Here is a 15,991-nt window from a genome sequence, read left to right as displayed (position 1 = left end):
AGACTCGGAGATCAGCTGAATGGATTCGAAAATGGTAAAACTCAACTGTTTAACACTAGGGGAGTTGGAAAATGAGCCTATTTTCAAAAAAGTGGGAGTGTTCCTTTAAATAAGCTACCATTGTTGAGAGAGTATGAAATGAATGCCTTCCATCCCGCTGTAATTTGTGGGTAGCCTACCTATTGCACAGTGGCAGCGCAGGCAACCAGTTCATCTTGAAAATTAACGCCTTTGTGTAGACACAGTTAACCAGTTTACACGCGCATGTAGAAATATGTTTGATTACATTTTGGAGAACAGACGGAAGAAGATTTGTCAATGTGTATTTGATCATTGTTTGTGTTCAAATGTTTAGCGGTTATGAGCGTGAGCACATGTAAAGAGTTTTCTCTCTTTCTTCTTTCAAATGTAACTGTATAATAATGCTTGTCTCTTCTGTGTTTGTTGCAAAGATATTTAATTATGATAATATTAATTTAAATATCTATCTAAATAATAACATGCTATTGTATTGTTGTATGTGTATATATCACATTTACGTTGAGTAAATATTTCTATAAGTACTTGTACTTTTACTTGAGTACAGTTTTTGGATACTCTACTCACCTCTGCCAAAGACAAGACCAGTTGTTAGTGGTCTGAGATGGTTGCGACTCAAACATTCAAAAAGTAATATTATTTATAACTATTATTCTCACCCCACTGGAAAAATATTTTGTAAGCATAAAATATTTTAATCTTTAGAAGCATTTTTTCTTAAAAAAGAAAAGTAGTAAAGAAGTATACATTAAGTAATTAAGTAAAAAATTAACTATATAAGTACTGAGGACGAACCAGATAAATTAATCTTTCAGATGATTCTTTCAAAACATAATTCCAGAAGCCCAAATAAAATATCGCAGGACCTAAGATAAGAGAATCTGATTTTCGGCTCCAGTCCATCTACAGAACAACCCCCTGCTAAGTACTTTTATGGCACACATGCTTCCTGACTGAAGGAAAGGTGGCAAACTTTTAAGCCATTTGTAGAAACCAAATGGTCAAAAAGACAACACAATTTAAGCCAAAGAAGATAAAGAGTCTTTGATCTCCAGACCAAAAGAGACAGAGACATTGCAGACCAGTTCTCTGAGTGACCTCTGAATGACACAGAAAAACCCACAAAGACACAAACTGTATCAAATTGTTCCAAACAATTTAAAACAGACTTATCAAACATTTTTTAATTGCATAAATTTTATATCATGTCTACACCTGCTACATGTGACCAGTTATGTTTTAGAACACCCACAACTCATGTAACTGTATAACTATTGAATGGATGGATTAAAGTATTTCTTGTTTGATATGTATTTAAATCTCTTTTTTCCTTTCAAATCATGGCTTGAATGAAATCTGTGTAAAATGTATCATATTCCATTTGATAGAAATCATGTCTAAACAGTACTCTCTGCCGAGACCAGCAATTCCAGAGGCCCAAGGTAAACACTCGGTTTATGATTGAGGTGGAGAAAAGTCACCTTTCAAACAAGAAGATACCTGATTGGTCACAACTCCTCAAAGAGGTGGGACAAACACCTAATTTTAAATAGTAACATTACAAAGATGAAGACTAGAACATAGACAAGACTAAGACAAGGATTAAACTGAAGATAGAATGTATCTAATCCTGGAACAAAGATTTTGGCTTAAGACAAAGGACAGACAAGCAGCTCATTCAAGCCATCCAACTTTTATTCACTTTACTTTTCTTTTACTTTAACTTCCTTTTCCGTTGAGTCTCGTGTATTAAGTTTTTCCGCAAAGTTTAACCAATGACTTTTGCCGCCTCAACTTTAAACTCCATCCACGACAAGAGACTTCATTTCATTTGCCAGCATGCTCAAACGTGATTGGTTTTTAGCTAACCACGATCCGGAGCTGAAAAGATCCTGCAACAAATCATTGATTCGGAAAAACCCTTTTCTCCAAGCCAAGGATGCCGATGAGGAGATTCCCATTTAAAGTTGACAAGCGAGTATATCCAGATTCTAAAGCTGAACTGGTGCATTAAATTAATGATTCATGGTTCGTTCAGGTCAGGTCTTTTGAAGTGCATACTTTGCTAGAAATCATGCTCATCATTTCATTCTCTCTTAAAACTCTTTCTCTCTCATTAGGGCCCAAGCGAATTAAGCGCGCAGGGCCCTCTTGTTCTTCTAAGGATTATTTTTTTTTTATTTTTTTTTTTTTCGTCTTCCGGGGCTTTTTGGGGGCCTTAACATGCTCAAAAACTCTTGAAAATTGGCACACACATTGGAATCCGCGGCCATTAGGACGCCGGAGAGGCTGGTACCCGGGCGTGGCAGGGGGGCTCGACAGCGCCCCCTTGAAAAACGTCTGAAAATTTGGTCTATATATTAAACATGCTTGCACGTATTAGTATGAAACTCGGTACACATATAGACCTCATCGGGCCGAACAACTTTCGCGCTCTAAGTTAATCGCCACGCCAACAGGAAGTCAGCTATTAAGGGTTGTTTGAAAAACGCATGCTCTGGAATTTGATATACTCCTCCTAGACGATTAATCCGATCGCTACCAAACTCGGTCAGCATGAAGTCAAGACACTGATGATTAAAAATTGCCAGGGGATTTTTGATATCTCGAACGGTTTGGCCGTGGCGAGGCAACGAATTTATGGCGAGAAAAAGGAAACAGGAAATGTGTTATAACGTCTTAATACATATATTGATCTTTATGAAACTTCACGAGTGTGTTCGTTATAGGAGTCTGATCACATGGATGTGACTATTGTGAGTCAAAGTTATAGCGCCACCAACTGGCAGCAGGAAGTGTATCACTTTTTGAAATGTTTTGAGATCACCCTCTTATTTTTACCTGATTTGCTTTAAACTTCATCAGTGTAATGTCAATACACAGCAGATGTAGACCTATGACAGGATTTTTGATATTTGAAATATTGTTGCCATGGCAACAGGTCAAACTGTAATAATATTCTTGAGTGTTTTTGAGGCTCTTAACATGCTTCAAATTGCATGAAACTCGACACACACATCAATATTGTCAACCAGTAGACATGGACAAAGCCATAGAAATGGGCGTGGTGGAGGGGCTCAGTAGCGCCACCTTTTGACAAAAGTGGGGGTTAGTTTTTCCTACAGTCACCAAACTCGGTACACATATTATTCTCATCAAGCCGGACAATTTTCTAATTTACATTCATTAGCTCCGACCAACAGGAAGTCAGCTATTTTGGTTTGAATGTTAATTTTTTGAAAAAACAGGCTATGAATTTTATACTACTACTCCTACAGGGTTTATCCAATTTACACCAAGCTTTTTTAACTTGTTGCTAACACATTGAAGTTGTTTAATTGCAAACGGATTTTGGATATCTCAAACGGTTTGGCCGTGGCGAGGCAACGAATTTATGGCGAGAAAAGGGAAACAGGAAATGTGTTATAACTTCTGCATACATTGATTGATGTTTATGAAACTTCAGGAGTGTGTTGGTTGTAGTAGTCTGATCACATGGATGTAACTATTGTGAGTCAAAGTTATAGCGCCACCAAATGGCAGCAAGAAGTGTATCACTTTTAAAATGCTTTGAGATCACCCTCTTATTTTTACCTGATTTGCTTCAAACTTCATCAGTGTAATGTCAATACACAGCAGATGTAGACCTATGACAGGATTTTTGATATTTGAAATATTGTTGCCATGGCAACAGGTCAAACTGTAATAATATTCTTGAGTGTTTTTGAGGCTCTTAACATGCTTCAAATTGCATGAAACTCGACACACACATCAATATTGTCAACCAGTAGACATGGACAAAGCCATAGAAATGGGCGTGGTGGAGGGGCTCAGTAGCGCCACCTTTTGACAAAAGTGGGGGTTAGTTTTTCCTACAGTCACCAAACTCGGTACACATATTATTCTCATCAAGCCGGACAATTTTCTAATTTACATTCATTAGCTCCGACCAACAGGAAGTCAGCTATTTTGGTTTGAATGTTAATTTTTTGAAAAAACAGGCTATGAATTTTATACTACTACTCCTACAGGGTTTATCCAATTTACACCAAGCTTTTTTAACTTGTTGCTAACACATTGAAGTTGTTTAATTGCAAACGGATTTTGGATATCTCAAACGGTTTGGCCGTGGCGAGGCAACAAATTTATGGCAAGAAAAGGGAAACAAAGTGTTATAACTTCTGCATACATTAATTGATTTTGATGAAACTTTGGCTTAGTCTTCGTTGTACAAGGCTGATCACATGGATTTGACTATTGTGATTCAAAGTCATAGCGCCACCAACTGGAAGCAGAAAATGTGTCACTTTCAGCATACATTGAGATCACCCTCTTATTTTTACCTGATTTGCTTCAAAATTCATCAGAATAATGTTAAAACTTGGCACATGTAATCCTTTGAAAATGGGCAGGGAGGAGGGGCTCTATAGCGGCACCTTGTAGTGCAGTAAATGTGGAGTGAATTTGACATAGTCCTTTGATGTTTAACCATTTTAAGTGCCTATTGCCCGCTGTGCACAGTTGCCCTGAAGCCACCGGGGTGGCGGTGCCACCGGGCTTGGGCCCGCGATCGCTGCTCGCAGCTATATTTTCCTTTCTTTCTGCAATGTGTATGAATGTTTGTGTGTGTGTGTGTGTGCGTGTTTGTGTTAGATTATTGATTATTCTAACTCAAACTAAAGTCTCCTGCAGATTTTAAAAGAAAGTTAGCATACACCATTTATCTAGTTTAACACGTCCATTTTTCCATAATTGTTTATATATCCAGCAAGTAAACCATCAGATTGAAGTGTGATTCTCACAAAACTGTATTTTCTGTATTTTCAGCTTTTTTCAAGGTAAATGTAGGTGTCTTTCCAAAAAAGTACACTTGCAGACTCCAAAAGGACACCAAATAACCAATTGATATGAGTCCATATAATTCATACATTTATGTACACCAGTGGTTCTTAAGCTGGGGTGTGCGTACCTCTGGGGGTACGTGAGATGACAGAGGAGGTATGCAAACAAAATGTCGAATTTTGCTGTTCATTTAATTCTTCCCTACCTTAAAATAACATTAAAACCGATCATGTATTTTCTAACAGGCACAATGCCGTAACTACATGATATACAATCAATTTTTTATTTTTATTTTTATTTTTTTGCAGTCAAATCTGACAGCGTCGATTTCCACATAAGCAGCACACATATGGGTGCATATAGGTTACGTGCACTGTCTGCTGTCTTAACAAATCACGCTACATTACTGCTGTTCTAGACAATGTAGCCTACCTGCAGATTTAGCACTTACACAATACTAACAAATAGCCTGGCACAAAAGGTGCATAAAGATCAATTTAAGATTCAAATTCTTGATACAAAACATAGCCTACCTTTTGTTCGTGTTTTTAATGTTGATATACAAGTAAGAATGCAAATCCAAAATATCCACAGAACAGTTCAACAAACAAAAGGTTAATATTAAGTGATGTTCTTCACAGTACTGTCAGTATTTGCTCTATTTTGCAATGAAAGCAACAGCAGAATTACAACATTCATGAATTAATCTGCGGCTTTGAAATAATCATTTGTGAAAGTCATGATTCAATGATTCAATCATAAATACAGACACTTGCTTCGTTGAACGAATGACTCGGTGACTCACGCATTAAGACAGTGACTTTCTGCCATCTACTGGCGGTTTAAGTATTTAAAAAAAAAATATATATATATATATATATATATATATATATATATATATATATATATATATATATATAATATATTTTTTTTTTTGTGTGTGTGTGTGTTTTTAGCATTGCATATTTCTCTATTGAACTTTTTTTATTTTTATATAAAACATTATTCATGTTGTAAAGGTATTCATTAAGAGAAAAAGTGCACTAGAAAGTCAATTTTGGGTGCAAATATTCTCTTAATGGAAAATATACAATCTAAGAGGAAGAGAGGGGGTACGCAGAAGGATGGTACTCCACTCTAAAAGTGGGAACTGCTGATGTACACTAAAGCACCCATTAAAAAAAAAAAAAAAAAACTTTCAGAATTCACAGTGTATAGTATGTGCAACTACAAAGAACTTGTTTAAATTTTAGACAAGTCAAGTTGTGATACTGAACAGGAGCACATGGAGATGCCAGAAAAAACCTAAACCAACCGCCTTGACCTGCACATAAAGTATACAGCAACATACACAGGACAAATCAAAACATTATCCTGACTGTGTGTGAAAACAATGTGAATGTACTGAAATATGTCTGTGCATAAATACAATGTGTGATCAGTGCTTCGAGAGCGTTCATACATGATTTGATTGCGCATCAATAATGAACTCACATGCTTAATGTAGGCTACTCCTGTACGTCACCATAATCGTCTTTACTTTGATTGCAATCCTTATCTAATAAACTTTACCAGCTAGATGCTGGTTTGTTTTATCCTGCCGAGAAATGTAGTTTGCGTATTATCTGGCCATACAGCGGTCAGATGTTTTGACGTTCCGTTCAGACAGGAACAGTGCGATGTGGGAGGGCTCACGCTCTTCAGATACAATGACAGAATTTGACAAGGTTCCTGTTTTAAAGAGAAACAGACACGGACATTTATAAATCTCTGTTCTCTCTGCCATCTCTGATGTAATCAGCATGGACTTTTTAAGATCATTTAACTGCGATGTAAATTATGCTAATAACGCAATTGTACATGCTTCAGTAATTTATTTGCGTTAAATTATTTTAATGCATTAAGGATTTTGAATTAATCACATGCATTAACGCGTTAACATTGACAGCTCTAATATTTTATATATATACAGGGTGCGATTTGTAGGGGGGGACGGGGGAATTTCCCCCCTTCTGGTCTATGTATCCCTGCCTCTGCTGAATAAAAAAAAATATCACCAAGTAAAACGCTGCGTTTGTATAGAACTGTCTCTTTACGACCACAACAAATGGGACACTTTTCAGACGCGCATTCCGGCTTCGCCTCAGCGCCAGGCGCAAGTCAAACGAGCACGGTGAGGGAGCTTCAGTTGAACAACAGTGAACTCCGGTCAGATGAGATGTTGTCAGACTATGTCGGTAAAACTCCGAAAAATTAACATGACTGTCCAATCAGCCGTTATACTGTGCTCGTGGCGTACACTCAAGAATTGCATGCGCAAATGCGCCGGTGCGCGCTGCATAATTACTTTATTATAGCTTAAATAAAGCGCAAAAGAAGCTACAAGCAATGACCGTCAGTATTCTGTTGTAAATTAAGTCATGAAATTACCAAACATGCGATTAAAGCTGCCACAAAACTGTGCATGCATGTATTTGTTGACATGGTTTTAAAGCTATTGTTATCAAATTTGTTGGCCTTAAAACGTCTTAAAAATGCACATATGTACACCAGGGAAATCTAAATTTTCTCGGGGGAGCATATGCCCCGTACCCCCCAGCAAACAACATTTTCTGACCTATTATGAAACCCTGCGTACGGCCCAGCTTATATTCTGTCTAATGCAATCTGAGGTAAATGTGCATTTCTCCAAATGTGCGCACTTTTGGCGATTGAATGTAAAGGTTTGTGTCTCGTTATTCTATTAATAACTACCGATTGATTTTGCATTTCTATCAGAAATTAAGAATTGTTAGTGTCATTGTAGTGGTGCAAATATCTAAGCTATCTAATACTTCAAATCGCAAGGTTAAATCAGAAGATTTTTTGTAAAAATGTTTCTGTATCAGCTGCCAAAAATAGTATATAGCTTCACTGTGGGTTTTAACACATTTTCAAAAAAAAAAAAAAAAACCTTTAAAAAACATCCCCCCCTCAGTTTATATATATATATATATATATATATATATATATATATATATATATATATATATATATATATATGGAGCTGGCCCACCCTTTGCAGCTGTAACAGCCTCAACGCTTCTGGGAAGGCTTTCCCCAAGGTTTAGGAGTGTGTTTATGGGAATTTTTGACCATTCTTCTAGAACCGCATTTGTGAGGTCAGGCAGTGATGTTGTTGAGAAGGCCTGGCTCGCAGTCTCCACTCTAATTCATCCCAAAGGTGTTCTATCAGGTTGAGGTCAGGACTCTGTGCAGGCCAGTCAAGATCCTCCACACCAAACTCGCTCATCCATGTCTTTATGGACCTTGCTTTGTGCACTGGTGCGCAGGCATGTTGGAACAGGAACATTTTTTCACAAATGTTTGTAGAAGAAGTCTGCATGCCTAGGTGCTTGATTTTATACACCTGTGGCCATGGAAGTGATTCAATGATTTGAATGATTTTGATATATATATATATATATATAGTAGAGATCTACTACTGGTCCTAGAGTGCTAAGCATTACTAAGGCTACAGGCAGGTGAGTTTTTTTCTTTCTTTCAGGGTTGGAGCTAAAGTTTGCAGGAAAATGGCACTCAAGGACCAATGTTACATATCCCTGACCTAAAAGTTGCAACTAATGGACATGTTTCTCAATCACAGTCTTCACAGAACTGATCTTCAGAGAAATTAACTTGGATGAACAGAGATTTTGGCTAAAAATCTAAAACATTACTTAACATTGTCAGGTTGGGTGGGTGGTGGAAGGAGCAAGGACTCAATGATGCAGGGAAAGGAAGGGCTTTATTAATAAAAATAAAAACTAAAACACAACAAAAACAACCCGAGGGGGAAAACAGACTATAACTAAACTTGACTTGACACAAGACGAGACATGAACACGTGACTATGAAAACTCATAAGCCATGTGTTCACACAAAACAAGACAACATGGAAGCACACAGCCCGTGAAACACAGACTGCGTGCTAACACAACACAAGACAAAAACACAACATGAAAGCACGCGGCAGGTGGGAATCGACGCGTGCTACACAAAACATGAGACCAGAGCGCACGGCAAGTGAAAGTACACACAAACCGTGCGCTCACAATAAAGACAGGACTGGGAGCGCGAGTGTCCGAATCCCGACCTGAAACCAAACTAGACACGAGTGCCGGGATCCGAACGCCACGCTCCCAACATGAAACAAGGCACGCAGACAAGAGAGCGCACAGACCCGAGAACACTCGAGACCGTACGCTCACACAAAAACACGACAAGAACGGGAGTGTCAGAGCTCTGTCACAAAACCAAGAAATAAACAAGACTGAAGTGACAGAACCCTGACAAACATATGTGATAACAGAAAATTTTATATGGATAAAGCAGCATTTATGTACAGCCCGAATTACGGAAAAGTTGGGATGTTTTTTTTTAAATTTGAATAAAATGAAAAAGACTATAAAAGAATAAAAGACTTTCAAATCACATGAGCCAATATTTTATTCACAAATAAATAAATTCAGAGCATAGATGACATAATAAATCTTTAAATTGACAAATTTTACACTTTTATCCACTAAATGAGCTTGGGTTGTATCTGAAATTGTCCAAGACAGGTTAATAAGGACTGCCCGTTGGTTCTAGGGCATGAAAGACGCTTGAGACAGTTGATGGAACTGTCCCAGTCCAGGTTGGGCCAGTGCTGAATTGTCACAAAAGTTTATAGTTTGCACATATTTTTAAGCCTTGCCAATTTAAATATTCAATTACAAGAAGAAGTAAGTAAACTCATCTTAGTATTCATGCGCTGCGTGAGAAGATTTCTGTATGCACATCTGAAGCATGCGCTCATGTCATGTTTCAGACCACTCACAAATACTAAAGTGAGTTCTCTTTGATGGCTTCTGGTGCTTGAAGTGACACCTCAAGTGATGAAGCTTGTTGTTAAAATAAGAGGGAGATGAAAATTGCTTTGCTAAAATTGCCCAGTTGAACTTTTTAGGTACCAAAAAGGTTACTGTTTGGGTGATGACAATGACAAACTCCACATTTTATACATTGGAGCTCTGTTTTACCATAGCAACTCAATGCAAGTTTTTAACCACACTTGACCATACTTAATTTCAGTTAGGTTGAACCAGTCAGCCATTTAATGCTCTGCCTATTATTATTGCAGAAAAATGCAAGAATAAACAGAAGAGATAGTTGAACACTGCAACTAACCTTGAATATCCACTCTCTTTTACAGATGACATAAGAGGGGACATTTTAGTTGATGTGGGATCTGGCCCCACTCTTTACCAGGTCATGAGTGGCTGTGAGAGATTTGATCGTGTCATCCTGTCTGATTTTTTGGAGGTGAATCGAAGAGAGCTGCAAAACTGGTTACAGGAGGGAAAGAGTAGTATAGACTGGACTTCTTACTTCAAGTATGTGTGTGAACTGGAGGGCCGCAGGTGAGATTTCCTTTTCTTGTCTAAAATAGAGAATTAAAGTTGTAAATAAAGAATACTTATTTACTATAAAACAATAATTGCAAACAATATATATATATATATATATATATATATATATATATATATATATATATATATATATATATATATATATATATATATATCAGGGGCGTTTCGTCCGAGTAGGCAAGGAAGGCAGTGCCTCCTCAAAAAATAAAAAATAAAAATAAAAAAATAGGATGAGAAAATAATCCATATTACATGTAAAACAACACATTTATTACAAATTATGACATTAAAAAGAGCGCAAGTCACGCGTATTTCTTAAGGAACACTGCCCAACAGCGACACCCGCAGGTAAAGTTACACAGAGGAGTCATGCTTTACAGTCTATGGAGTCATGCCTCCCTTTCCTCTCATAGGAATCCATAGAAAATCATCAGAACCCCGACGTGCAGTGGGTTTTGTGGGGGGTAATTGAAATTGAATGGGGGAAAGTCATGTGAGAGGAGGCAATGTCTCCATCGCGCTATGATTGGATGTAATTGGTTATGATTGGATATGATTGGTTTGTGCCATAAATCCCGCCTCTGGTTGACGTGCACGTTCCGCGCGTCAGTTTGAATGAACAAATGATGGCGTCAATCGGAAGACTAATTGAAAAGTAAGTAAACATATCACAGTTAGATATCAACGCTTTATGTCATGTCAAAATCAAACTTGAAATGGACTGAAAACATGATGACTGCGGGGTTTTTAATGCAATCAGCTTGGTGAAATTAAAAATACAATTCGTGTCTGTGACAGACGGTGTTGATGGAGCATGGCTGATGATCAAAAATATCCTAGGTTGACAATTAAAAAGAAAAACCGCAATAAAAAAATAAATTGTTTAAATTATTATTGCATTTAGTTATTATTTTGAAATGAATGTAGAAATACTTAAAACACTAACTTGATGAGATTGACTTGGTTTTGATAAATAGAACATTACATTGTTAATGTAAAATTACAAAATAGAATTGTATTTGGTTTCTTTTTTTTCTTTTTTTTTTCTTTATTGATGTAATGTAAAGTTGTCATGAATGTGGCTCCCTCGTCTCATCCTCCGGACCGCCGTAGGGAGCCATCACCGGAATACTGAATCTCATTTGGACTCCATTACCCATAGGCCCTCATTCCTGGGACTGATTGCACACACACCTGCACGGCATCACACACACCCTATATAACACACACACTTGCATTCATACATTGAAAAGTCTTGATTTGCTACGGTAGTCATTTCTGAGTGTTATTCCCTGGACTATTATCTCGTTGTTACTTGGACTGTTACTCTCTGCTGAACCTTTGCTGCCTACCCCGATCTTTGCCTGTGCCCTGGACTGTGTTTGTTTGCCATCTGTCTTGATCTCTGCCTTTGACCCGACTCTGATTCTCTGCTGCCAGCCTCGACCCCTGCCTGTCCCTGTTTACGGTACTGCTTTGCCCTTGTTTGTAAACACTGCTATGTTTTAATAAAAAGCTGCAAATGGATCCGCACTTTGTTGACCCTTCATTACAGAAGACTTCGCCACCCAGTGATCCAGCAGCTCTAATACAGATTTCCTCCGAGCTCTCAGCTCAAGCCAACCAGCTAGCAATGCATCAGCTGAGTCGACTAACTTCATTAACGGAGGAATTAGTAAGGACACTGCAGGGCCTACGACTCAACCCCGTCGAGGTCGCCACGCCGCCTTCCACAGCGTCTGCCACGCCAACATTCCCGTCTCCACCCGCTGTTAATCCCCGCCTGGCCCTTCCCGAGATGTTCGACGGTACCCCGGCCAAATGTAAGGGCTTTCTGCTACAGTGCTCCCTGTATGTTAACCAACAGCCCTCTATGTATACCACAGAGACGAGTAGAATATCATTTGTCTGCTCTTTACTGACGGGTAAGGCTTTGGACTGGGCTACTGCTGTTTGGAGGAATGACAGCTCGGTATTCCCCACTTTCGCTAAGTTTCTGCAACAATTCAGAGATGTGTTCGAACATCCTGCAGGCGGTCAGAGTCTGGGTGACCTGTTAATCTCTCTCACGCAGGGTAAAGCAACAGCCGCTGAATATGCCCTGCAATTCCGCACTCTAGCAGCTCAAACTAACTGGGTGGAGGATACACTGAAACTGCTGTTTCGTCGAGGGTTATCGCTGGAATTACAAGCAGAACTCGCTTTTATCGTTTATCGAACTTGCTATCCACATTGATAATCTCCTTCGTACCAGGCGTCCTGCACGGAGTCCCAGCGCAACGAACATTGCCCCTGAGGCCATGCAAATCAGATACACTCCACTTCTGCCGGAGGAAAGAGAGAGGAGACGGTAGATGCATCTCTGTCTGTACTGCGGCCAGGCTGGCCACGTCAAGGCTAACTGTCCAGTTCGACCCACGTCAACCAACTCCCGGGTGGTGAGTTCTCCTATTCCCTCTGATTACGCATCTAACTGCTTCAAAATTCCTGTCCAGATCACTTTTCATGAACGGAACATACTCACGCCCTGCTGGATTCTGGAGCTGCGGGAAACTTCATGTCTGACAGGTTCATTAAAGATCACCATATCCCCTTAACTGACTGCCACTTTCCCTTAACAGTGGAGGCGCTAGACGGGAAGCCCATTGGAGGAGGAAAGATAGCTCATATCACCGACAAACTTAAACTCCAAGTAGGAATCCTTCATCAAGAAACCATCCGCTTCTACGTCATCCACTCACCTAACAACCCCATCATCCTTGGTATACCGTGGCTTCGCATCCATAACCCACATATCTCCTGGAAGGAGGGTCAAATCCTGCAGTGGGACACTCTTTGCCACAAACTGTCTAAAACATGTCACTCCTTTACCCATTCGCTCTGTGGAAATACAGGAAACCATCCCTGGACAGCTCGACATCCCAGCTGAGTACACAGACCTGGCCATAGCCTTTAGCAAACAAAGAGCTACAGAATTACCACCTCACTGACCTGGAGACTGCGCTATAGACTTGCTACCCGACACCGAATTTTTCCCCTGTCACAACCAGAGTCCGCGGCCATGAAAGCTTACATTGAGGAGGAACTAGCCAAGGGTTTTATTCGACCATCCACATCCCCAGCATCATCCGGGTTCTTCTTTGTTAAAAAAAAAAAGGATGGAGGACTGAGACCCTGCATTGACTATCGAGGTTTGAACGAGATCACAGTCAAGTTTCGCTACCCACTACCATTAGTACCTGCCGCCCTGGAGCAACTTAGACAAGCCAAATACTTCACAAAACTCGACCTCCGCTGTGCCTACAACCTCATTCGGATACGTGAGGGGGACGAATGGAAGGCGGCATTCTCCACAACCACCGGTCACTATGAGACCCTTGTTATGCCGTTTGGGCTCTCCAACAGCCCATCCGTCTTCCAATCCTACATTAATGATGTGTTCAGAGACATGTTGAACCGTTGGGTTATCGTCTACATCGATGACATTCTCATATATTCCAATACACTGGAAGAACACATACAGCATGTTCGGGCCGTGCTACAAAGACTCATCCTACACCAGTTATACGCAAAAGCAGAGAAGTGTGAGTTCCACCAGACTTCAACCTCCTTCCTGGGGTATGTTATCAGTCAAGATGGCATCGCAATGGATGACACGAAGGTGAAAGCCGTACTGGACTGGCCGAAACCACGCACGCTAAAGGAACTACAGAGATTCCTGGGCTTCGCTAATTTCTACAGGCGGTTTATACAAGGCTTCAGCAGCGTTGCAGCCCCTTTAACTTCCATGACTAAGCGCCACACATCTCGGCTGCACTGGTCCCCAGAGGCAGAGGCGGCTTTTAAAGGATTGAAGGAACGGTTCACTACAGCTCCCATACTCCGTCATCCCGATCCTGAAAGGACCTTCATCGTAGAGGTTGATGCCTCCAGCACGGGCATTTGTGCCATTCTCTCCCAACGCCAAGGTACCCCAGAGAAAATGTTTCCTTGTGCTTTTTACTCCAGAAAGTTATCCGTGGCTGAACGTAATTATGATGTGGGAGATCGTGAATTGCTGGCAATGAAGGCGGCGCTGGAAGAATGGCGTCATTGGCTGGAGGGAGCCCAGCATCCGTTCACGGTACTCATGGACCATAAAAATCTAGAGTACCTCCACTCAGCCAAACGGCTTAACCCTCGCCAGGCTTGGTGGGCAATGTTCTTTACTCGCTTCCAGTTCAAAGTGACATACAGACATGGGTCCAAGAACACGAAAGCCGATGCACTATCCCGGCAAGGGGAACACCTAGAACGTACTGAACACGCAGAACATATCATTCCTGACACTCTGCTTCTCGCACCCATCCAGTGGGATGTAATATCCGATATCACACAGGCCAACGAACAGTCCGTTCTCCAGCTACATGTCCCCCTAACCGTTTGTTCATACCAGTTGCTCTGAGAGAGAGGCTCCTGCATCACGTTCACGATCTGCCCAGCTCTGGACACCCAGGAATTACTGCCACTCACCACCTCTTGCAAAACCGGTTCTGGTGGGACACCATGCTCCGTGACGTCACCCAGTTCATTCACCACTGCACCGCTTGTCAGACATCCAAGACACCACACCAATCTCCCGCTGGTCTGCTTCAGCCACTACCCATTCCACAACGTCCCTGGTCACACATAGCCATAGACTTTGTAACCGATCTACCACTGTCACAGGGCAACACCACAATACTCACGGTTGTTGATCGATTCTCCAAAGTCGGTCGCCTAATTCCTCTTCCTAAACTTCCCACTGCCTTCGAGACGGCGGAACTACTATGCAACTTCATGTTCAGGTTCTATGGGCTGCCTGAGGATATCGTGTCAGACAGGGGACCACAGTTTACCTCTCGTGTGTGGGCAGCGTTCTTTAAACAATTGAACGTCAATATCAGCCTGACATCAGGCTACCACCCAGAATCTAATGGCCAGACAGAACGGCTAAACCAGGAGATCACACGGTTCCTCCGCACCTACTGTCAGCAGAACCAAGCTGAGTGGAGCCGGTATCTGATGTGGGCGGAGTATTCCCAGAATTCCCTGAGAAAACCGGCCACGGGTATCACTCCCTTCCATTGTGTCTTAGGATTTCAACCACCAATGTTCCCGTGGTCTGGTGAACCCTCCGACCTACCCTCTGTCAACGAATGGTTACAAAGGAGCGAGGAGACTTGGAACTTGGCTCATCGGCGACAGGAGGTACAGGCCAATCGACACCGGCGTCCCAATCCCCAGTACACCGTGGGTCAATGGGTCTGGCTCTCCACAAGAGACCTCCGACTAAGACTTCCATCCAAGAAACTCAGTCCCAGGTTTGTAGAGCCTTTCCAAATTGTTAAACAGATCACTCCTGTCTCTTTTCGGTTAAGTTTACCTGTTAACTATTGTGTTTCTCCTACTTTCCATGTTTCGCTACTGAAACCCTCCGGAGGTCTGAGAGGAGAACCAGAGGGAGCCGAGGGCCATCATCCCCCACCGCTGGTAATCAAGGGCGAGTTCGGGAACTGCTCGATTCCAGGCGTCGGGGTCAGAGACTACAATACCTGGTCGACTGGGAGGGGTATGGACCGGAGGAGCGATCCTGGGTCAACCGGGATGATATCCTAGACCCCACACTCATGGAGGAA

General features: G+C 41.1%; 1 protein-coding gene across 1 annotated transcript in view; it reads left to right on the top strand.

Moving 5' to 3' along the window:
• The window catches only part of LOC137007564 (phenylethanolamine N-methyltransferase), a 121,352-nt gene that overhangs the window by 84,227 nt on the left and 21,134 nt on the right, over positions 1 to 15,991 (top strand). Inside the window, exon 2 of the mRNA XM_067369101.1 lies at positions 10,118 to 10,325. Within this exon, the coding sequence (XP_067225202.1) occupies positions 10,118 to 10,325 (208 nt within the window). The remainder of the gene's footprint in view (positions 1 to 10,117; positions 10,326 to 15,991) is intronic.

The sequence above is a fragment of the Chanodichthys erythropterus genome, chromosome 19 (assembly GCF_024489055.1).
Source record: "Chanodichthys erythropterus isolate Z2021 chromosome 19, ASM2448905v1, whole genome shotgun sequence".
NCBI classification, from domain to species: domain Eukaryota; kingdom Metazoa; phylum Chordata; class Actinopteri; order Cypriniformes; family Xenocyprididae; genus Chanodichthys; species Chanodichthys erythropterus.
This window is presented reverse-complemented; position numbering and strand designations above follow the sequence as displayed.